Source organism: Diachasmimorpha longicaudata, chromosome 3 (assembly GCF_034640455.1).
Source record: "Diachasmimorpha longicaudata isolate KC_UGA_2023 chromosome 3, iyDiaLong2, whole genome shotgun sequence".
NCBI classification, from domain to species: Eukaryota; Metazoa; Arthropoda; class Insecta; order Hymenoptera; family Braconidae; genus Diachasmimorpha; species Diachasmimorpha longicaudata.
This window is the reverse complement of record NC_087227.1, coordinates 10,710,122-10,733,716: the sequence shown is the minus strand read 5'-3', so window position 1 is coordinate 10,733,716 and position 23,595 is coordinate 10,710,122. Positions and strand designations below refer to the sequence as shown.

At 39.0% G+C, this 23,595-nt stretch overlaps 2 protein-coding genes across 11 annotated transcripts in view; one reads left to right on the top strand and one right to left on the bottom strand.

The window, feature by feature from the left end:
• LOC135159941 (telomerase-binding protein EST1A-like) overlaps positions 1-23,595 on the bottom strand; it is a 110,107-nt gene that overhangs the window by 28,823 nt on the left and 57,689 nt on the right. For 6 of the 9 annotated variants that reach the window (XM_064116006.1, XM_064116007.1, XM_064116008.1 and 3 more), the window contains 2 exons: positions 20,334-20,639; positions 17,901-20,017 (listed from right to left, as the gene is read on the bottom strand). The exons of the other annotated variants lie outside the window; for them this stretch is intronic. In XM_064116006.1, coding sequence (XP_063972076.1) covers positions 19,881-20,017; positions 20,334-20,639 — 443 coding nt within the window. In that variant the 3' untranslated portion in view covers positions 17,901-19,880. Of the gene's footprint in view, positions 1-17,900; positions 20,018-20,333; positions 20,640-23,595 lie in introns of those variants that run through there. 9 annotated transcript variants of the gene reach the window in all.
• On the top strand, positions 3,149-7,971 carry LOC135159947 (venom carboxylesterase-6-like). 2 transcript variants are annotated; one of them, XM_064116024.1, is made up of 8 exons: positions 3,149-3,398; positions 4,106-4,403; positions 5,059-5,256; positions 5,354-5,532; positions 6,467-6,968; positions 7,184-7,307; positions 7,367-7,539; positions 7,818-7,971. In XM_064116024.1, the coding sequence occupies exons 1-8, from the start codon at positions 3,204-3,206 to the stop codon at positions 7,835-7,837; spliced, it is 1,689 nt and encodes a 562-aa protein (XP_063972094.1). In that variant the 5' UTR covers positions 3,149-3,203; the 3' UTR covers positions 7,838-7,971. The 2 variants fall into 2 exon arrangements, with proteins under 2 accessions (XP_063972094.1, XP_063972093.1); XM_064116023.1 differs by having other exon boundaries at positions 3,150-3,398; positions 7,367-7,971.

Genomic DNA, 23,595 nt, shown 5'->3' with positions numbered 1-23,595 from the left:
TTTATGGTCAAAATATTTTTGATAAATCATTGAGCTTTTGTGGGTAATCAAATGTATCATCAGAACTCTATTCTTCCGACATAAGGGATTTTTGGATTGTGACGAATTTATGTTGGGAATTTGATCAGAAATTGATTTACAGTCAATGATTTATTTATAAATATGAAATCTCGGGGGAAAAATTGATTAAAGTGGAGTCAGAATGACGCTAACTACTTGGATATCCTGAACGATCGATTCACTGTCTTGGAATCCTCAATCCAGTGGATAAAAAATTAATGACGGAATTGTCGGTTACCATAATGAGAAGTGAATGGTTAATTGTTAAGAATAATGTAAACGATTGTAAAATCGATGGATTACTTCTTCAATTTACCATAAATGTAGTGATACTGATGAATTGGGGATGAAAACGAATGGATTTCTGTTGTTAACATTTGAGAATGTTCACCAACACGTGATAAATCTGGGGACAATTGGCTCAGTGGACATAGCCTCGATGTATTGTCCTCAATCCTTTTTCACACGAGCATTCATTATATATATTTTTTTTCACTCATCCTGCTTGATGTTTCATTACTCTCGGTGTCACTGAACACCTGTTGCATCGGATGTGTGCATTTGTTTATGGGCAAATAATTTTCCACCGAGGTATTACGTAGCACTTGCGGTGATTAATCAAAATTCAAATTGGAAACATGTTGAAAGATGATGATATCTTGTACATCGATTTAATAGTCGTTTTTATCTCGTAAGATTTTTCATTGAATTTTATCAGACCCGGAATTAAGTGATACATTCATCGGTTATTCATTCAGGAACAATGAGAAGGTCGCTCAAGGATCTACATCGTCGTCGTATCTACTTTGGAGTGAGCTTGACTCATCTGTAGACAATTAAAGACTCTACCAATTTTGATAGATAAACGTTTTGATCGTAATGACTCAATTAATCTCGATGACATTATCGAAAGCAAATAACGTTTGTTCCGTGAAACTTTGTTTATGAAATTTAAAAGGATATGTCCAGTGTCTAGACACCGAAATCTTCGGAATTTTTGGAAAAATATTTACGATAACTACAATCATGGGATGTTATTTCTGTTTGAGATGACGACTTCTGTTCTTACGTCATCGAAATTTTAATGATAAACTCGCACTATTGCGTTCTTTTTCAGGCTGTTTAACAGCTGGGGAATATTAATTCACTTAATAATAGTCGAGAGGAAATAGGGGAATTTATGTGTGAAGATGAAGACGAGAGGAGAGAGAGAGAGAGAAAAAATGAGAAACACATCTGCTTGAGGAGTCCTGGTATTTCATTGGTTGTGGAATTACGGTCATAGTCACCTGTGCGTTACACGAGAGGTCACAGGTCGAGGTGAGAAACAAAATGGTGACGTCATGGTATTCACCTGAAGATGGTACAATCAATCGTGTCGATGTTTGAGACCCTGAAGCGAATATTCCCTTTGCCGAACGTCTCGCTAAATCAGCGAATCATCGATATTTGGTCATGGGGTCTTCGATAGAACATTCTATGTGGCCAAGTTGGAGAGCGAAGGCCACTGAAGGCCACCGCTGTCTTTTATTTTTCTCACTTTTTTTTTTCCTATTCCTGCGGCGACTTCACCACAGAAGCACCTGGAGATTCAATCGATGAAAAGCGATGAAATGTGATTGCTTTATTACTCATGATTCATGCTGTACAATTGAAATTTCACAATTCTAGAAGCCTTGCGAATTGAAAGGCTGTAAACACATTGTTAATTTCAGGTGTTATTTTTATTACTCCTCGTTGTATCCCATGATCATTAAATTTTTAATTACAATGACGGAGTTACTATCAAACATAAAAGTGTTGTTCAATAATATGGAATTTCGTTAGAGGTTTTTACTGCTGCGAATTTCCATTTTACTGTTGTATTTTTCGATTGTCATTTCATTTGGGAAAACAATTTTTTTCAGTCGTTTCAATTGAGGTGACAAGCATTCAATAATATTGATCCCATCCTGCAATACCCTGACGGAATGGGGTTAATACAATTGAATATTAGTTTCCAACACACAAACTTTATTTCGATTGAAAAAGCTAACAATAGGATGAACTGTTCACCTACCACCAAACTTTTCGACTCGAGTTATGCTCCTGTTGGTAATTGTTGTAAAAATATTTGATCATTACTGGTAACGAGGCCCGTAATATCCCCTCTCGAGCACTGCCATCAATCATCACCGACCTCCAATAGACATTTTCCATTTTTTCAATCAATAACGACAACTCGGTGCCTTCCCAATATTCCTAATCCTCCGATTTCATAAATCCATTATGTACTCCATCTCAATGTCCCCCCGGGCTCTTCATCGATAATGGAAACGGTAGTGATTGTAATGTGGGGTATCAGTGCAATTGTTGTAACTCTAACATCCACCAAGTTAAAGCCCCCACACTCATACGCAGTTTCCGGACCACATATAAGGGAGGACTGGTCGCCCACGCTACATTGCACCTGGGGTAATGTGACTTCTCATCACAGATGTTGAAGAAAACTCGACGATCTCGTAATGGTGATTCTCCCTTCTCTCCCAATCCTTTTTTTCACTATTCCAAGCCATTCTGCGACAAATCTCGTCTTTTAATCAGGAAAACGTTAGGAATTCCAAGGTTTCTTGGCATCGGTGAGGATGAACAGAGATAAAATGTGAATTGTTACCCCTCAGGCTCACGAAGACAGTTTTGAGGCTAATAGAAAGCTCACGATTTAGGTGATCTACCGATAATTCACCTGATAATCTATCGAATGAAACTGTAAGGGGAATTTAACCCACAGAAAAACTATTTTTTTTTAAATCGATCCTTAAAATTTAACGATCATTTCTCATTACATTTTCTACTCGTTGATACAAGTTAAGTAACAACTCTGCACATATCGTCGTCCGTTATGCAACAATTAATACCAAAACATGTTGATTTATTTAAAAACTGGCTGATATAATTATACCTTACGTTACAAAAAAGTTTGAACGTTGAACTGAGATTAGCATAATCGCGTACAATTGGTTTTTTTATATAAAAACGCAGTTGTCAGGTCGTGAATGTGATTACTGCTCTAGAACGATAAGAGTGTATCGATAAATACGAGGAGACAGAGGGTGATAATTCTCAGTTTGCCTCCGAGTGTCTTATTAACCACCTAGGGAAACATGAAGTGTCTCGGAGTGATTGTGCTATTCGCTTTAGTATCTAGTCTTTCTGGTAATGAGGATGTGGATCCCATTGTGAAGACTCCCCTGGGGAAACTCAAGGGTTACTACAAAGCCTCCTTCAAGGGCAGACAATTTCGGGCTTTCGAAGGAATTCCTTACGCAAAACCGCCGGTTGGAAAACTACGTTTCGAAGTGAGCGATGATTTCCTTTAGCTCCGAATTTCTTGATTTTTTACCTGGTCGATTCTAGCATTCGAGGTAGTCACGACTTTGTTGCCCCAACTCGAATTAAAACCGATGTTTAATCGTTCCTTTGATCTTCTTCAGTCACTAATGTGTGGAATGTTATCAATATTATGGAAGTATACATGACTTTATATCGATAAAGTCGACCCTTCTCATGCGATCGTCCACATATTCACTAATTAGACTACCTATCTTATCTAAATGATATAAGCGAACGCATTTTTTAGTTACATAATGGCCCTTATAAATGTGAGACATTAGTTTTAAATAGAAGATAATCAATTTACTGAAACTTTCCAGCTGTAATTTGATTTAATTATTAGCTGTAACATGGAATGCAGAGGATAGGACCACCCATCGTTGCAGCCTCTATCTTCGATATCCTGGGTCGATAAATTAGTCGGTTTTGGTACTATTCGTCTAGGGATGCTCAGCTAGACCTCCCAAAATTCTTCTATTCGCCCAATTCTTTTATAACATGTTAATATCGCCATTCAAGGGAAAGGGTTTTTTCAGTAATTACCAGGGAGTCCTAATGGACCCTCGAGGCTAAGACAAATGCTCTCAAAGTAATCAATGGGGACACCTGCTCGGCAGGATCCACTTTTTCTTATAATTTAATGAAATTTGGCACTCAATTTTTAACTCGACAGCCTCCAGAGGCATTTGGCAGTTGGCAGGGGACTTTACTGACAATGCGCCGTGAATCCCCGTGTCTCCAATATGCTCATGTACCTATGAACCCACCGGAGAGAGTCGAGGGTGCTGAGGATTGCCTCTATCTTAATGTCTACAGTCCAACCAGAGAAGATTCAACGGAACTCCTTCCGGTGATTTTTTACATTCACGGAGGGGCGTTTCAATTTGGTGAAGGCAGCAGCAATCGTCCAGATTACCTCATGGACCGGGATTTAGTGATGGTTACTACTAACTACCGTTTAGGACCACTTGGTATGAGACTTACGTTATCTTAATGACCACCCATTCATTTCTTGAGAATTTATCGGTTCATGTGAGTTGGTGGGCTCTCATCACAGGTAAATTATCATCTGTGGAGGAAATACTTTCTATTAATCTTCCGTAGTGTGAGGAAATATTTTCTATTAATACAGAAGTTCTGTTGATGAAAATCTGATGGGCGGGGAAATAATCAATTACGATAGGATGAGAATGAATTCGTTCAAATATTTAGTGGTCATTGGAATAAACCTGATATTTTTTATGTGACCGAACGTTATTTTTAATTTTTTTCAAAGTGACGTCTTCCTTTTACACAAATAGAAGTAAAAAACTTATTTATTTTCGGGTGAAGACACGCAATTAATCTCTGTCTGACCCAAATTTGATTCGCAGTTGCACATTTTTTTATCTGTACAACTTTGATAGATTTTGAGAGCCCTTTTCCTGTGGAAAATTAGTGGACCGGTTTACAGACACTAATAAAATAATTAAGTTGCTCTTAATGAGTTTCGGGAACGAATGAACGCTGGGGGGAACTGAATAGGGCCCAATCTATAACCAAAAGCCAGCTGTTGACAATAACTATTTCGTTCTGTACGTGTTAATTGCTGAGGATAGTCCCAATTGTCATCTCTGATCATTCCAGGTTTCCTCAGTACCGGGGATAAAGTTGTACCTGGCAACATGGGTCTGAAGGATCAAAATATGGCGCTACGATGGGTCTCTGAGAATATCAAATACTTCGGTGGTAATCCGAAGAAGATTACGTTGGCTGGCTTGAGCGCCGGTGGTGCAAGTGTTCATTATCATTACCTGAGTCCCCTGAGTCGCGGCCTCTTCCACGGTATGTGATATCAAGGAGTCGGAATGATACCGTATATTAAATTAGAGTAATCGCCTTTGTTTGCAAACGATTCGTGATTTTTTTCGTCGATTTCCAGCCGGAATGTCGTTCAGCGGAACCGCCCTCGATTGTTGGACACAGACGGAACGTTCCGTGGAAAAGGGTAAGAAACTTGCGGATATTCTGGGATGTCCAACAAGAGATAATGAGGAGATGGTCAATTGTTTGAGGAGCAGACCAGCAAAGAGTATTGTTCAGTTAGTGGGAAATTTTATGGTATGTTCACCAAGTTTTCATGATTATTTCTCATCAGAGTAGTATATGTTGCTATTAAGGGCCGGTCGATTGTGGGAAAAATCCAGTTTTTCTTTTAAAAAAAAAGAAATCTTCAGACGCGATTTATTCTGGAATTTTTTCACCGCTCCAGGGATCCAGTGAATGAAATAAAATTTCCCCGTCACGTCGCGGTGACAGTTCGTACTGAAATATCGAAGGATCTGGTGGGAAACAAATCGAAATAACATCGCACAATATGTTAAATATATTGCACAGATCTGTAATGTCTGTCACACTTATTACTAAAATCTTTCATCGGTCTATTCTCACGTCATACAAAGCAACAGAGTGAATTCCTCAATACTTTTCCTCACATATTATTGATGAGTCACCGAAGATATGTGAGGTCTTTAGGTCATCGTGACGGGCGATGACACCTTTTCTAATGATCAATTCTGATTTTTCTCGATTGCCTCGCGTAATCTGTTTAGTTGCTGACAGTACAGTTTACAGTCAATCATTTAGCCGGGTGGCAGCAGCTCATTGGAGATAATTCTTTTTTCGTTCTACTTCTCACGATTTCTCATTTGAGACTGAACTATTGGATTGAAAGTGGGAGTAACTATTTTGACAGACGTAATAGTCTCAATGCAATTTTTCAAATGCATTTCTTGAAGAAGAGTTTAGAATTGGAGATTGATATTGCGCCGGCAAAATACTGTTGGACTATTTTATAAAGTTCGAAGAGGATGTCATCCAGGAAAAAAAATGCGTGAACTACTTGAATATCCTTAAGCGATAACGGTACCCCTGGCATGTGTTGAATTTCAGAATCGTCCTAGTGTTCACTGATCTTTGCAAAATTTTCTATCCCCGTAGAAAATGAGATATTGCTTTGAGGTGACCCACGGTAATGTCATGCTATTGTTGACAGCCCTGGCTATTCAATCCTTACACACCGTTTGGCCCAGTTGTTGAGAAAAAATCAAGCAACTCTTTCATCCATCGATCACCAATTGATATCATTACGAGTGGCGAAGCCGCTGATGTTCCATGGTTGACAACTGTCACCTCCGAGGAAGGACTTTATCCAGCAGCAGAATTCGTGGCTAAACCAGAATACATGGAGGACTTGGATCAGAATTGGGATCTTCTTGCACCCTATCTGTTGGACTACAACTTTACTATTCCCAAATCAGAACATGCGAGTGTTGCTCAGAAGATCAGACAACATTATTTGGATGGCAAGGAGATTAAGAGAGAGACTGCCCAGCCGCTTATCCATATGATGGGTGATAGACTGTTCGTTGTGGATGGAGAGAAAGCTGCCAGGGAAATGAGTAGAGCCCATCGCAGTCCAGTCTGGTTCTATCTCTACACTTATCGAGGAGAGTTCAGTCTCAGTGATGATTACATTCCTACAAAGGACGATTTTGGTAATTTTCACTTAGTTAAATGACTTACACGCACTGTCGGTCAAAGAGGAAATACCAGTTTTATATTTTGTAGTTTAATTCGAGGGTAAAAATTGGTTTCTATTATGACAAAAAAATTATCCACCCCCCGAGCAATGAAAAGGACGAATCGATTCCTTTAGGCGACCAGACAAATTGGAATTTTTGGGACTTTTAACATATTATTATTCTTACAGGCGTCTCACACGGTGATGACGTTTTCACCGTAATTCGCCGGGATCATGAGCCCTGGGTAACCGGCAAATCTCTCGGTGTGCAGAACACTTTACTAGATATTTGGACATCATTCGCCAGCAATGGGTACGTACAATCAGAAATATCAATCTCCCGAATAACTAATCATGCGTGTCGATGTCTAGATCACCCAGAATCGGCGTCAAGTGGCCACAATTGAATCCATCTGACAAGTCCCTAAAGTATCTCCACATCTCTGGCCCCGAGAAACCGCAAATCGAGGAGAATTCGAACCTCGGGGATAAGAAATTCTGGGAATCCATTGATTTTGATGAGAACATACCCACCGATGGATTTGGTAAATCCCGAGATGAATTCTAACGCCAATGCCAATGACAATATTGATCAGCTTGTAATCCCAAAGATGAATAATTCGTCAAGCATGTCAAGATATGAAAAAAGCTAATATCTTTGAGTAATTCATTTATATGTAATAGCATGTTATTTTGTTTATGGACAGCAATTTGTCGCGGTAACATTCCGACTTATGTATTTTTTGTGGTTCAAATGCACCTCGATTATTCAATTACTGAAAATAAACCGTTAACGAGCCATTAATTGTGAAATGCCATTCAGGAGATTACGGAGATTGTTGAACTCCACTCAACCGGACCAAACAGGTGGTCCACCTCCGGAATTTGATGGATGATGACGAACTTTGAATAGAAGAGCGGTGAAAAAATGGATCTGTAATTTTATCTATTCTATAAATAAAAAAATAATCTTTAAATCTTGAGTTGATTGAATAGAACGCTCGTTATATCAGGGTGGTGCGGGGAGAGCTCTTCTTACGAATCTCGTCGGATTGTTCACCGGTAATATTTATGATAATCATAAGGCAATTGCTAAAGTTGCAAAACTTGGTGGCTCACCTCAGTAAATTGTCAAATATCCTCATGAAAATTCAAAAGAAAGGTAATAATTAAAATCCAAATTTAAATTAGAATGTTTCCGTGTTAACTTCCGTTTGGAATTCATTTCACATGTTAATTATGAAAAGTTAACTCATGTTTACACTGCTCCATGGGCACAGTTACTGGGGCATTAACCTTGTCGGTTGCCAACGGATTTTTCTGCGTGGGCTAAATTGAAGAGTGTAATTTTCCCAAAAATTTCTGTCAATCAATTCACCTGGAAAGCCATTGGCGACAGTAAAGTCTATGTTTATCTCCATTACTCGAAACTATTTCATCACTTCAATCATCCACCTTCCGAGCCCTGTCATTTTTCATCCTAATGAATACTAATGGACTTCATTGCCCCAGTATTTTGATTTATAGAATTTAAATTCTAAAAGCTCTTCAAAAGGAAAGGTGTGAATAACTACAGATGTTTGAGATAAATAAATAGATGTACTAAAATGAAGAAACACAGATTACCGTTACGGGCCGGAAAGACGGTGCGGCATTGAGGGATCGAATATATAAAAGTATCACAGGGGAGAACTCCCGATACCTACGCCTGGGAAGCGCCTCAGGGCCAATGCCAGTTACACGCAACTGTTTTAACGTGCATCACTGTTTCTTAAAGGTTGTAGGTAATAGGTTCTATGATATTATCGCTATTTCACTGTGAATATCCTTTGCAATCATTCTTGCTATCATTCTGACCCTTTGACGCCGAATGAATAAGAGAAATTGAAGATTATGATAATGACACGTGATTATTAATGATCACTGGAAATGGAATTGAGGAGAGCAAGTTGGAAATATTGAAGAGCTATTGGAATGCAATTTTCCAAATTCAACGAACCCGATCCAGAAAAAAAATAATTTCTGCGATTTTTTGGATAACAACGAACTCTTGAATTTTTGAACGATTCAAATACCTCCGTTTGGAGGTCAAATTTGTCCAAAAACATTCTGAAAATGGGGACCATTATTTTAGGATGGCTTTTTAGTCTCCCCGAAATTAGAATCAGTGTAAAAAATTATCAATGATGAATAATTTTTTTTATATGAATTTTAAATTGATTTTTTCTCGAGATTCTCATCGATTTACGTGGAGTTTCGATCCACTAACTTAATGAGTATGCGAAATAGTCTCTGTTCTACCAAGCTCCAATCATGGTTCTGCAATTATCCACTTCGACTAATTTAATTCAACGCAACAAATCAATTAATCTCGGATGGTTAGATCATCCTCAAGAATTTATCTTCCTGTTCGTCTCCGCGGGAGATGCGTATGTACCCGTAAAGCGTCAATCATGCGGCATTCCTTGACTGCGATACGTATATCAATAAACCCTTTCGTTCAGGGAATATTGAAGTATTTATTGCTGTCACTGGACCATGAAATTGCCGGAAAACTGATGAATTCAACGATCTTCCGCACACGTGAAAAATCTATTTATTGTCTTCAAGTAAATAGGCTCCAGAGGTAGTTGGAGTACTTCATGGATTCGATCATGCCTCGAATTACCGAATCTTCTGACGCCGACTGTGACCTTCCCATCGGCTTCTCCCGTCATTTGATGACTTAAGACGATCCCACGGAATGTATTTTAGGGCCTGACAAGCAGGGCCCAGCCAAGAATCGATTTCCTCGAAATTTTTAACAGCGAACTCCTAAAGTCCAATTATGTTTTTTATCTACATGAGTCTAAGCATCAATATTCTGTTTATCTGTACATATATTTTTGCAGCTTAATAAAATTCAAATTAACAATAAATTCATCACAAATAAATTGTGGTACCCAACGATAGTATTTTATACGGAACTAGCCACCCGTTTTCGTGTCAATCGTCTGCCTCAAAAAGAGAAATCAGTATTGAATGACAAGGTCGCTGTTTACCATGTTGCGTTATATTTATGAAAACAATGAAAAGACAGTAAAAAAAATAGTCGAGTCATCGGTATGAATCATTTAAATACTAAACGAAGAAGGGGAGGAGGTATCCTCGTCCTCGACTGTTGGTTTGACAGTTTATTTCTCGTCTTTATGTACTTCCTAAACCGGATTTTCATCTCAGGATGTCATTAGCAATGCGATTACATTTCAATATATAACATGATGTCAAACATCTCGTTCAATATCACTCGTTAATCGTTAATAAATCCAACGATTTTTTCTGAAATTATTTAATTGTCCGGATGCATTTAGATGCGCTACGTGATTAGAAATAAAAAAAAATACATTGTGAAATGCAGTTTCTTGGACTTTAGATGTCTTTTCATCCTTCGTGAGGAAGTGTGGAGAAGGCAGGCTATTACGTTCAAGTCTTCATGGGAATTGTTGGAAGAATTGAAAATTGTTCTTTTAATCTCCTCATCATTGTTACATAGTTGAAGTAAAAAGGTAAATTTTGAAGTCAGACGTTATTTATTGTTATCAGGCTCATATGTCTCGAGTAAAATAAAATTATGTGTGGAGGACCTTTTCCAGAGTTGAAGAATTAAAAAAATTAGTTATCAGGATGAGAGAGTTTCGTAGAGATCTGCAGAATCGCTCCTCATTTCATTTATCATTAACCCCAAGTTTCGAAGTTTAATTGGAGACGGTTTAATGTCTTAGTGGTCTCTTCCGACGTCTTTCCAAAAAACATTCTAATATTTTCGGCGGATCTTTTCAGGGCAACATCGTGCAGCCACTTGTGAGTAAATCATGATACAGATCCGTTCGATCCCACGAGCATTTGCATTTCGGTGAATTTCAGGTTGAGACAATGATGTGTTGGTCCTAGGCAAGTTCACGGCTGTGAATCACCATCAACGATCTCTCTTCTACGCACAGAATGAGGAGGAGACGAATAATCCTTTTTTTTTTGGTTTCAACTGTATGGCTTTCAAGGATGTTGAATCAAGATCCCCACTCTCTGCGCATCTTGCATATGTTTTGAATTACGGGCTTGAGTGTGTGGCAACTTCTCAGCATCACTCGTGATTTTGTTATTCGATACTTTTCCTTATCGAGATCACCGTTGGCTTCAACGATCTGGTAGATTAAGGATGATTAATCGACTGAGTAATATTTGCTGGCGATCCGCGAGAATTCTCTTCCTTTTTAACGGTAAAGTCGTCGTTTTGGCGGATAAGATGAAAATTATTATGAAATTGAAATTGTTTTATGGAAGAAGACTTTCTTTGATTTATTAGTTATGCAACACATATTTTCCAGTGGGCACTTCTACCCTTTTCCGCTTTGTGTGCGCAATTTTGAGGTGATTCTTACTATGATAACGTTCTGTTTTATTAATAATGCACAGAAACAAATGGAGGAAAATTTAATTCCATGATTCATCAATTTTTTAAATATATCACTCACGAGAAAATGACAGGAGAATTGCAACCCCCAAATTTTCGAGGATTATCCTTTGCATTTAGAATTTTCGATAATAAATTTTTATCACTTTCGATGATGACATATTATTCTCTGGATAATTAAAAAATTCCTCCATCAAATTGCATGACCGAAAAATCGAATAAAAAAGCCTGGGTAACCGTGGATTAAAAGGGGATGGACACGCGGGTGTGATAGATGGCGCAATTGGTTCTCTAAATATGGGGGTAACGAGCTGACACGAATGTGAAGGTACTTTCGGGATCTATCGAAAAAATAATCGATGCTGATACTCAACTCCATACTTCCCAAGTAATTGCAGGGCCCTCGAGAGGTCCAGACAAAAAGCGTCTTGGCCACAGAATTTCTTTCGCCCTCGAATATTGAAAATAAAAAATGAAGAATCACTGAAATCGAAAGGGGAGGTGAGGGTCATCATTCGTGAAATTGATGGGGAAAAAAACGAAAAAAATTGAGAAGCTTCGCGAAGATTACCTCGAGAGTATTCTAATAAAGATGAGAAGGGTGAAGTGATGAGGGTGATAATCATGTCTAAATATTTGAATTTGACACACCTTTTGGAGATACTCTTCAGGCCCTGAGCATCGTACGAATAAAATGAAAATTTGGCTGAATTTTAAACAAACAGATGTTATAAATATCTTAATTTATGGTTGAAATTCGCCCAAATTTTAATTTTACACCGAGAGGAAATTATGAAAAAAAATCCTGCCTATCCAATTAATTCAATTGACCTCTATTTAAATAAATCTGTGCCATTGAAAATAGATTGTAGTCCTAGAACCATCATCGCTCTAATTATTCAACGCCCGTCACCACATCCTCAACCAAAAATCTCCACCGAAAGTACATGTATCAGTTGCCAAGGAGTCAAGTCCAATGTGCGCGGGAAATATCCAAGACAGGAAAATTAGCATTCCTCGTGTGCGGTTTACTGTGGTATGTCGATGAAGTCGAAGAGAGACGTGTCGTCGGGCGTGCCCGGTGAGTGAATTCGCCTGGTGCGTTCGGAGTTATCTAAAGACAACTCCGTAATACAAAAAAAAACCAGAAAAAAAAAATCTTTCAGTCTCAATAGCAAGAATAGAGATGCAGGATGATGAATGAGCCGGGGAGGGGGAGTGAAAACAGAAGGTTAAATAACTGATTCACAAAGTTGAGCATGATGAGGCCCCCCCTGATGCCCATGACGTAGCAGACAGCGAAATCCCAGTTGACGGTTAAAAAATGCGGCCGAAGGGACGCGGAAATTGTGTCCAGGGCGTGCTACGGGTACTAAACAATACAACAAGTAGTTACGTCCCAGCATTAGGCAGCCAAACCTTAAAGGGATAAACCCAAAGCCCTGAAAAAATTATTTATCGTCAATATATCTGGCCTTAAGATAAATCATTAATTCCTGAAAAGCCACTGGAACTCTGAATGGTTTTTAAAAAATCTAAGAATATATTAAAAAACTATAAATTTCTGCTTTTTTGCGACTGCCCCTGACCGCGCCATCAACACTCGAATGGTGATTTTTGACAATAGTGAGGTAACCACAACTCATTGCAAATGCATATTATCCACTGATTAGTCGGGTAAGTGTTAATGGTGATTTGTGACAATGAACGTGGTGACAATAGTGCACCAACCACAACTCAATGGAGATGAATATGTTCCACGTATTGCAATAGACAAGAGGGCTTGCAGAAAAGAAGACTCCGGTGGTTGCGATTGAAGAGGATAACTAATTTCCATCAATTTACCCATTTACCACAAATTTTGCATAGTTATAGGGTAGAATGGTGATGATACGTGGTCGAAAATAGGACTCAAGAGGATGGATAGAGAAGAATAGAAGGTACACTGGGGGACCCCCAAGGCGGGTCGAAGAGAAGCATTGGATGTAGTTGGTGAGTGAAGACAGTGATGGAGACCCTGAATAAGATGCACGTCGCTGGGGCATTGCTGGCTTAGTGGTTTGTAACGGGGTGGATGATACGTCATTATCCTATGTAGTACATGGGAAGCAAAATGCTAGTCGTACAGAGATGATCAGCCAATGCGTTGGTGGGTGAACTCGTGAATATTTTTTTTAGGCAATAACGGACGGCGTCGAATAGATATTTCGTTATTTCCATGATGAGAGATTAGATGAGTAGCAGTGGATGTCTGTGAGCTGGAGGAATAGGTCAGACTGTAATTTCTGAATCTAATATCATAAGGGGATAATAACCATTATGGGTCAGACTTCCGCAGCAATTTTTTTTCAGTCAAATATTCATGATTTTGGGGGGAAATTAATGAATCAATTGAAGTTCATATTTCCTATTTTACGTTTCCTCGAGCTTCCTAAGTTTATGGTTTTAGTGATTATTTAATTGAATATTGATTAAATGAATTATTCAGGGCATAATTGATGAGTCAGTCTCATACCTTCATTGGATAATTATAAAGTCAATCGGCCATTTTTGGTTGATCACCCCATATGGTCTAAATGAACCTCAATCAACTCAACTGCCGGTACAAATCACTCAGGGTCACTGACTGACCCCCGATGGTGTATAATTTCTACACCAAAGTGGGGAAAGGCGACTTCACGTAGCGTCACCGTTGTCCTGCTGGTCTCTTGCACGAGACCTCTCTCATTTCTTACACGAAAAGAAGGTGAGCGAATAAGGGGAAAGAGGAATGAAGAGAGAGTTGTGGGGGGAAAAAAAAAACCGAAAACGATCGTCGTGTGGAACGTCGTGAATTCCGCGCGTGCAAGCTCATGTCGCTGTCACACGCACGAGAACTCCTCGGCTCGTGAGAACTCGACTGTCCCTATATCCACAAATAGGGGGTTTGGCTGTGGCTGATGCTGCTACTGTTTCATTGTCTCCATGGATAAACTCTCGTTCTCCTTTTCTACCATCTACCATTCTGGCGCCACTGCCAGTTGGCGCCAACATCGCAGGAATTTCTTAACATCGATAAACTATTCGGAAAATTTTGCCATTGAAAACCCATGATTTTCCCCCTCTGTCTTCTCCCATCCCCCACTGAATGATGCAGAAAACACAGTGGTTTCCTGCGCCAAGTATGTAGAATATATTGGCGATCTCAATGATCGTGAAGTACTGCTAGTTGAATGATTAATGAGAGATCACACTTTTTTTTCAAATACCAAAAGTGTGGTAATTACTTCCGAAAATTCGTGCTCATTAACTGTCAATTTATTTAAGCATTTTTTTTTCATTGAGTGGGGGTGACTCCAAGGGTTATATTAAAGTAAAAATACTTGACTGTCCTCCTTCAATTGTGTGGGAGAGTCAAGTAAAAGTTATGAATAATTGAACGGTTGTGGAGGGGTAATTCGCGTTATCCGTTGCTGAATAAAAATACCATCACGTTTGAACGAATTGAACCACCTGTGCAATATATAAATAAATAACCCTTGTTGGTATGCAAACATCGAGACAGCAATATACGTGATCGATCGTTGAAACATAGGAGTGTATCGTTACATCGATTGGATAATCGATGCTCAATCGCTTTCATCGTCAATGACCCCCATGGGAATCGTCACTCATCGATACACTCGACGACTTGTAAATGCATTTGCTGGTAATAAATTATTGTTGAGATTTCTAACACCTGAGAGCGCTAACCTGTTGTAAATCTACAGTTGTCTCTTCTGCCAAGTTTAAAATTAGAATTGAATTTAACTGAAAAAATTGTGACTCCAAGAAAATTAAACAGGTTTTCAGTTAAAAAGTCTTTCAGCCACTTATTGAACCTCATTTGCAACCAAAAGCTTTCCCCAAAGGTTCCTTCGAGTTCAAGTTCGTGACTCAGATCGCTATTGAACGAAAACGCATTAATAAACTTACGCACAAGTCGTACCCTCACCCAGTGAATTGTGTACGTGAAATAAAAAAAATAAGAGTTATACTCTCATCATATACAATAATCGGTAGATGTTCCCCTTGATTCAGTGTTGAATTATCTATTTCAACACATATAACGCATACAATGGAAGTCTCGGCGTTAAACCGATCCGAATCTAATCTGTGACTTATAACCCGGCAGGGCTTACGGCGACGTATATACACTTTGCCAACAACCGTAACACCGTCATAATGCAGAAAATTACGACCCCATACACTATTCAAAAAATATAAAATTCAAAAAATGAAAAAAGAAAATCACAAAAATTATAATAAATTCAAAGACCAATTTTTTTTCAATCCTCTTTTCACTCTTAGATGTTGACGCTAAAAAGGAACATAAAATTTTTTAAATTACGATCGTGCGCTGTTGTGTGGTCCCCACATCCCCAGCTAGAGTTATTCGAAGAAATTCAAACTGAGAAGAGGGGAAAAAAAATGGCTGAACGTGCATCATGAACCGAATGCAAAAACCAAAATGCTCGAGCCCTTTTGTGATGGGCCCCGGGGAAATCACTCTCGAATATTTATTCATAATGAGAGATGAAAATAATTTAAAATAAAAAATTGTGGCTCATCACCGTGGGGTGCCCCTTTTGACTAAATTCACTGGATATCCATTGAGCTAAATTCATAGCACTGGCCACAAGCCAGCCGTCTATCGTCTACGATCAACGACCTTTTACTGATCTTGAACTTGTGCCGACGCCCTTTTGGCGTCGCGCCCGCTTTCCCCGAATGAGAGAGGAAGTAGGGGCCCAGTAGACGCTTAGCGCGGCGGATTTACTCACAGACAGACTCTGATGGTCCTTTTCCCATTCCTCTTTGCCCTCCCTCACCCCTCCTACACCCTCCCCGTCGCCCACCATCACTACTTTTTGCCAATTTTTTTTTCCCCATCTTAGGATTCGTCTAGAGAAGTTAATGGCTACTAAGAAGTGCTGAGGGGTGGCGCCCTTCAATATTATAGCCAGCTTTATTAGAATATCATTGGAATAATTTAGACACATGGGTCAGTGTGAGGGGGGGAAATGAGATTAAATGCAACGGTGTAAATGGCAAATGGCTATGGGCCAACGAGAGAACACATGAGAGTGCATCTCGCGTTATCAAACAGGCGTTGTGAGGAAGGCCTGGGGACTAACGGTTCTTTCTCTCTTCTTACATTAAAAAAAAAGAGGGAAAAAGGAGAAAAGAGAGAAAGAAAAAGTCGTCTCCTGGCTTCTCCAAGAAGGGCCGCAACAGCCGATCCTGACCCGGTCGCGTGTGTGTGAATGTATACCGTGAATACATATTCCTACCTACTCCCTTCTACCACCTATGGATTTCCTTTGGCTATTGCATACCAGTGTAGTTGTACTCTACCTGTAATAGGAGAGATGTGGACAGTGGTGGCTGTTTGCACACTGGGTCCACAGTACCACGAGGACATAATGGGGTCGCCGGTGTCAACGAGCCTTGCTGCACTATCAGGGGAATTTTATTATTATATGGCAGGTTGGCAGAGTTAGGTGTGAGAAGTGGAAATATCGATAGCACATTGTAGCGATATTAGCAAATAATGTTGGTCCTACCTTGCTGAGGAAACCCCTTTTCCGCATTCGTTCCTGATGACACTCTGTGGAAGCACGAGGCTGGAGAAGTCTCGAAGCTTGTGATTGACCAATTTTTGAGAGAATAAATAATACAATTAGATTGAATTTGAAGAAATAATTTCTTGGTAGTATCTGACACTTCGATAAATAATTATTCAACTTACGGATTAAAAAGTAGGGCATGCAGCGGGGCCTTCGGTTCGTCACGAGTCCCAAACAGTGGCGCACCTTCCTTTCCGCCCACACTGGTGCATTGTGCAACAAGGGCGGAAAAATGTGGATTTCAAATTGGGTTTCTGTTCACCCACGTGACCCCCCGGAGCCATCCCCGCTGTATGATAACATTTGTGGAGACATGCTGCAGGTTGTTTCCATCTAAGGACTCTTCAGTGAATTTAACGATGAATAAGACCTTCAGTCAGCTACCAGAATGTGACATTTATTGTAAGAGGCGCTAATGTTTCCATATCTAGACGGTTACAAATGCTGCATCTTCATGGTATGATTCACAAGGAATTATTTCTCACGATTGTCTACGGTTTCTTCGCAAGGGATCATTCAGGGAAAAGGTCTTTATGACGCAACGTAATCTAACTAACTTCTGGAGAAGATAATTTTCTTGACAATTCTCCGCTATCAATTAGGTGATAAGTGAGTTGTGTCACTCCGAAGATTCACACATTCCCCAGGGCGGGGATGGGCTACTGTGAGCTCTCCATCTAGGGAGAGAAATTAAATTTTTTGCGTAGGAATGTCGGAAATTGATAGAACACACGTGTAAACCTTTGAATCATGAGCCCCCTGTCATGTTTTTATATTATAGGGTCAAAGGACGGAGGCTGAAAACTAGTTCAGTTTTGCTGTGTCACGTTACTTTCTCTTTATTGGTTATTACCACTTACAATATATCAGTAAATTTGTGTAATGGATTTCTATTAAGTTAACGTGATAAGATTAACTTTTTTTTAGTTACCTGAGATAAAAACCAAAATGAGGATACTGCTTCATTATTCTGTTTTACGTATTTAAGTTTACTTAGATCCAGTTGTTGAATTGGACCCTATTTGCGAAGCTATGAATGATAGAAAGAGGGCTAGAGCGAGATGAATGAAGTCTCGTGTTGATAGTAGTGATATTCAAGAGAAATCTAGCAATATTTTTGAGTTATTATTGCGTATGATTCGTCAAAAGATCTACACATGAATTATTTCATTCACCACCTGATCACTCCCTCCAAAATAAATCTAACTATTTAATCATAATGAACGAACAATTAAAAAGATCATAAGGTTATATTCTCGAAATAGTGAATAAAATTGAGCTAAAGGAGGAAAAAACTGTTTAAAAGTAGACGAAAAGAAACCCTCTGACAAGAAGTCTTTCGACTTGAATCAATTTCGATCGGAGTCAGTCTATTATTACCCATTTTTCTCATGTGAAATTCTTCCTCTCCAGCATTTAATTACAAAAATTCCACTAGACGATGAAGACGAGTTCTCTCTTCTCCATTATTTCCTGTTTTTTTTTTCTTCGTCGTGGCATTCTTTCGTCATTTATATTCTCACGTGCTCACCTCCCACTCATTATTACTCAACCATTATATTATAATTAAATAACTAATTTGTCAAAAATATGTATCCATTGATTTCTACTGTTCTTCAGTAGTTCTAAAACACTTTACTGGCGCCTATAAGTTCATTCAATTTTACTGAAATGAAAATTAACAAGCATCGAAGAATGTAAGATTCTCTTCTACATTCTAATGATTTTCCAATTACTTCGGGTATCATATTCCTCCAGATGCATTTATAATCTAGTAATTATCTCCGCACCGTCGGAATGTTCTCACATATATTCATTAAATCATTTCCATAATTCACCAATTTTCTTAATTTAGATATTTTTAATAATGCGATCACTAAAACAATTAATTACTCTGACGGTGCATTATATCTCGCACTCAGGAGCTCCAACGGAGGTAAGAAAAATACAAAGTGTAGTGTAGTTGTAAGCTCTAACACCCGACCATTGTCATCTAATTCAATTTTACTTGTAATTCCGTTCATCCATTTATTTCTCCACCACTCATGATTTGTCTAAAGGTTCTTATATCATACTAAAACGATGTAAGGCCAATCGTTTACCTGCTTACTGTTATTAAACATCTAATTACCTGATTAATATCGTCAGTTAGTTCTAACGAGAGGAGATGTCAATTTGTTTTTACTATTTGTTTTTTTTTCTCTAACAGGTTCATCTTACCCAATAACATCATTTGTCTTCGCCTCTAATCACCATTGGCAAGACATCGTCAACAGCCCAACGTTGATATCACGATTAAATGTGTCTGATCATGTTATGTGACTCAACAGATGCAATAAATGACATTTAAACTGAACGAAAATGAAATGTAAACATTTACAATGTAAAGTATAATACAAAACTCTCCGGCAATATTCAACTGTATTTGCATTCAATGAAAATTACTGATTTTAATTGAAGTATGAATAGATGCAATTAATTATCGTTAAGATTAAAAGATTGTTATTTCTCAGAAAAATACAGATAGGATCTAAGTTGGGCTAATAAATCTCTACAATATGTTAAAGAAATATCTCCTAGGGATTACTTGTGTATAAATAAATTCAATACCCTTCGATCAAGAAGGATAAATGTCTGACCGTGAGTGGCCACTTGTCCATTGAATGAATTTGACGTTATCAATGTCAAATTAAAATCAGTTTGTTATCGACTGATTCATATCATTCCAATTGGAGCAATGTTTCATTTAAATTAAGTGGAATCACGTGGAATAACGTTATTCGGATATTCAACCTAGACCCGCCCATTGTATGAAATCGGGTACTTCTCTTACGGGAACGTCTCTGGCGAGTGCCTTTACTCGGAGATTTCTATCTTCAGTCAGGAGAACAACTTCTCGTCTTAGGCGCCTTGGTTGTCCCTCTTCTGAAGCAGGAGTTACACCATTTATGGAGTTAATTATTTCTTTTCTATCGTGAAGTTTGTCGGGGAGAACATGGAGAATCTCACGAATCATTCTCTGAGTGCAATACCAATCAATTATACCCAGAGAAATGATCCAGCTGAATCGAGTAAATTTTCCTTGAATAGTAAAAAGTCGAGGGACTACCCATCAACCCTTCATGCCAATTAAACAAACAGAGGGGCACTACTTGAAGACATGGTTACTTAATTTAGATAAATATTGTGGATCTTCATCCACAACCTTCCCCTTGATTAACTTCAATAGATAAGAACTCACCAACAACTACTTGATCCTTATTTGCCCCTTTGCACAAGCTCAGACAAGTTGCCAATATTCTGTCATCATTTCTCGTCAATCCATCGAGACTGGTGTCCTCCTCAACAGTGAAAGTACTGGATGACAAAACAGTCCCCCTTGTCGTGAGGCATCTTATCGCTGGATTCCTACTCCTCGCGAATGATAACGCAGATTTAGCAGATTCAGCCACCCTCACTACGTGCTCTGGATTTAGTGTAGCCCGTGAATTTGGTGTGCAATCCCTTGGATCCGCCCCTCTCGCTAATCCCTCAAGCTCATTCAGAACTGTAAATCAAATTCCAAGGTTTTTTTTTTTCAGTCCAGAGAGTGACGATGGGATAATGTATTTTGAGAGGAGTTGAAAGGATTCTTCTGCCTCGTGGAAAAAAAAGAATTGAAAAATTTTCATCTTTATGAATCAGAGGAAAGCAAACTCCGGAGATGTGTGCATGAATACTGAGGAATTTTAGGCGTGTATTTGCTTAACGGCTACACCAACGCTTTTCCAAACTGTTGAATGGGGGCAGGGAGGGGGAGGGGGACTTGCCACATGCGGTATTAAAAATTCAATAGAGAGGATTACACAAGAGCGTCCACTGCTTATATCAACTTCCCTGGGTGCAACTTCATTAAAAGTAAAAAATAAAACTGAAGAAATGAGATTACGTTGGCTGCCTGATTACTGGCAACTTTCGCCCTTTTTGGGGAAAACTCATTAAGCCTGCAGCAAGTTTAGCAGAAAAAAAGGGGATGGTGGATTAACAGGGGGACTGAGTGCTAGGAGAATCTAACGGGATTACTCGGGGATTCCCTCTATTCCGTCTCGCGACTAACACTCAGGGGTTTTACTTTGCTAAGTCTCGTCATCGCTTTCGTTTCTCTGGCTATGTCTATTAGTCGTAAATAATAAACCGGAGAAATGAGGAATAACCGATGAGGAGTTGCGAGAAGCTTCTTGAAATACCATTGAGGAATGTTTATTGATTTACGAAGATGGTGACGCGTTTGAAATATCTTCCGATGGGATTCCACTGCTCAGACTTAAACTGTTAACTTTTTAACAAAATTTTATACGTAAAATCAGAGGTAAAATCTCTGGGTTCCGCTGAATTCAATATTTGCAATTCCCAAAATATAATTTTACCACAATCTCAGGTGCACCAGGGAACAACTGAAAGCATTAGATTTCGAATAACTCATGTTCTTAATTGTTGAATTATCATCGTAATTTATGCATTCTCTATGACCTTTACATGAAACCATCATCAGGGAAATTAGTCGCTTCACGGGTATTACTGAGATGACGGCCTGCAATGGCTAAATCGTTTTTATTTCTTGGGAATTGAACATTTGTATTTTTTTTTTCAACTCATTTGTATCTCTCATAGCACGCTGGGTCATCTACACTGGGTCCAGCGATCGCGCCCACGCCCGGATCATGGTCAGGGCTATACATACGAAGCCAATCGGTTCTCTTTTGCCCATTCGAGCCTCTCCTTGCCCACACATGCATTCATGTATGAGCCGTGAGAACCTAACTGTGAACTTCACCGTTGTTGCAAAGCCTTCCCCTGCCGCCCTCCCCCTCCCCTGTATTCCTCTTTCGTTGGTAGGATATGCCTGTGTGCCTATCCACCCAATCCTTCTGTCCTTTGTACTCCTCTTTCTACCTTCCCTTGATGTCTCTGTTCGTTGTCTGTCTTTCTTTATCACGTATGGATGGGGTGGGGTTATACATGGACATATCCCACTCGACCAGACAGAATGGCCAAGGGTCAAAGGGCGGCACCAGAGACGATTTTGCATAAAAGCGCACTTTCGTTTTTCGGCCCCACGGGCGCCACGATGCAATAAAACATTCGATGGAGAATAAAAAGACGGGGAGAGATGGAATTTTAGAGGAGGAACTTAACCAGGGAATTTTTATTTTTTATTTTTGGATCATTTTGGAAATGTTGTTGAGAGAAAAAAATGTTTTCGGGAGTAACTACACTGAGGACAATTTTTAAAGGGATCACTGATGGGAAGAAATATCGTTCAATCGGGTTTATTGAGTAATCAGATCGATAAATAGATGATTGAGGATCATTTGAGGGGGGCTGACAGATAAAAAATTAATGAAGCACGTAAATGGCTGCTGTATTTTTTTTTCAATTAATTTTCCGATTTCGAAAGTAATTGGATGTAAGCACCATTATTATTCTCGTGATTATTCGTTTTTTATTTACAACTGGATGTCTTCTTTACGATTCTATCTCTCTACTGAACCTGTGAAGGAGATGGTAATGGAAAAATTTTATTTATATGTACGTGAATAAATTTAAAAAATCGTGTTTGAAGGAATCATTAAAGAGCTTATTTATGAAACTGATAGCTATTGCAAGGATCTGAATCAGTGGATCGAGTCAGGGTAAACAAAAATTCTCAGCTAAAAATCATTAAAAAATGGCAACTGAAAAACCTGGTAAATTCACCGAATATTAATTAACACGAGTGGATAGGCATGAGCAATGAACAATACCTATATTTTCGGGAAAATATAATATATGCCCCGAAAGCGGGAATTACCACCCAAAGACCGAGTAGAATTTTCGACGCCCGGGGCTACAACATCGTGAACCCCGACTGACCATCGATATTTACGACAGTATTCCCATTTTTTTTCCACTCTTACCTCGAAGGAAAGTCAAGAAGATGAATTTAAGGTACCTCGTACATTATTGTTACTTGTAACTACACTCGAATGCTTGAGATACTTCAAAATCAAATTATGTGAAGGTGTTCTTCACATTCCCCGGGGGTCTCTGGCTTCGTTTTTTTTTTTTTTTTGCCGTAAGGTTACTCTGAACAAAAAGCACGTGGGAATCCTCGACAGGTTCGTGATTGAAATTTTGAAGCGGTGAATTTTCAGCTTCTCCTTTTACACGAATAAGTGAATGTATTTGAGAAATGAACTTACATTTGAATTGCAATGCTGATATTATCTGAATAGGTTTAATGGGATTTTGAGTGGTAGCGAGGGGCATTGAGATTCCACAAAAACGTGATGCCACATCTGGTGGGTTATAATCCAACCAGACAGGGGGAATCATTTTTTTTTCCTCGAGATTTTAAAATCCCTCCGACTCTCTCATACCTAATAATCGATCCTCGGAGCACTCGAGAGCACAAATATCTGGGATATCTCTTTTAAACGGAAAACAAATAGCGGGTAAAACCCAATAATGCCTGGTTTCATCCA

Coding starts and splice junctions, on each gene's coding strand:
- LOC135159947 (XM_064116023.1), top strand. CDS start 3,204: ATGAAGTGTCTCGGAGTGATTGTGCTATTCGCTTTAGTATCTAGTCTT. Junction 4,404..5,058: donor CTACCGTTTAGGACCACTTG/GTATGAGACTTA, acceptor TGATCATTCCAG/GTTTCCTCAGTACCGGGGAT. Junction 7,308..7,366: donor ACATCATTCGCCAGCAATGG/GTACGTACAATC, acceptor GTCGATGTCTAG/ATCACCCAGAATCGGCGTCA.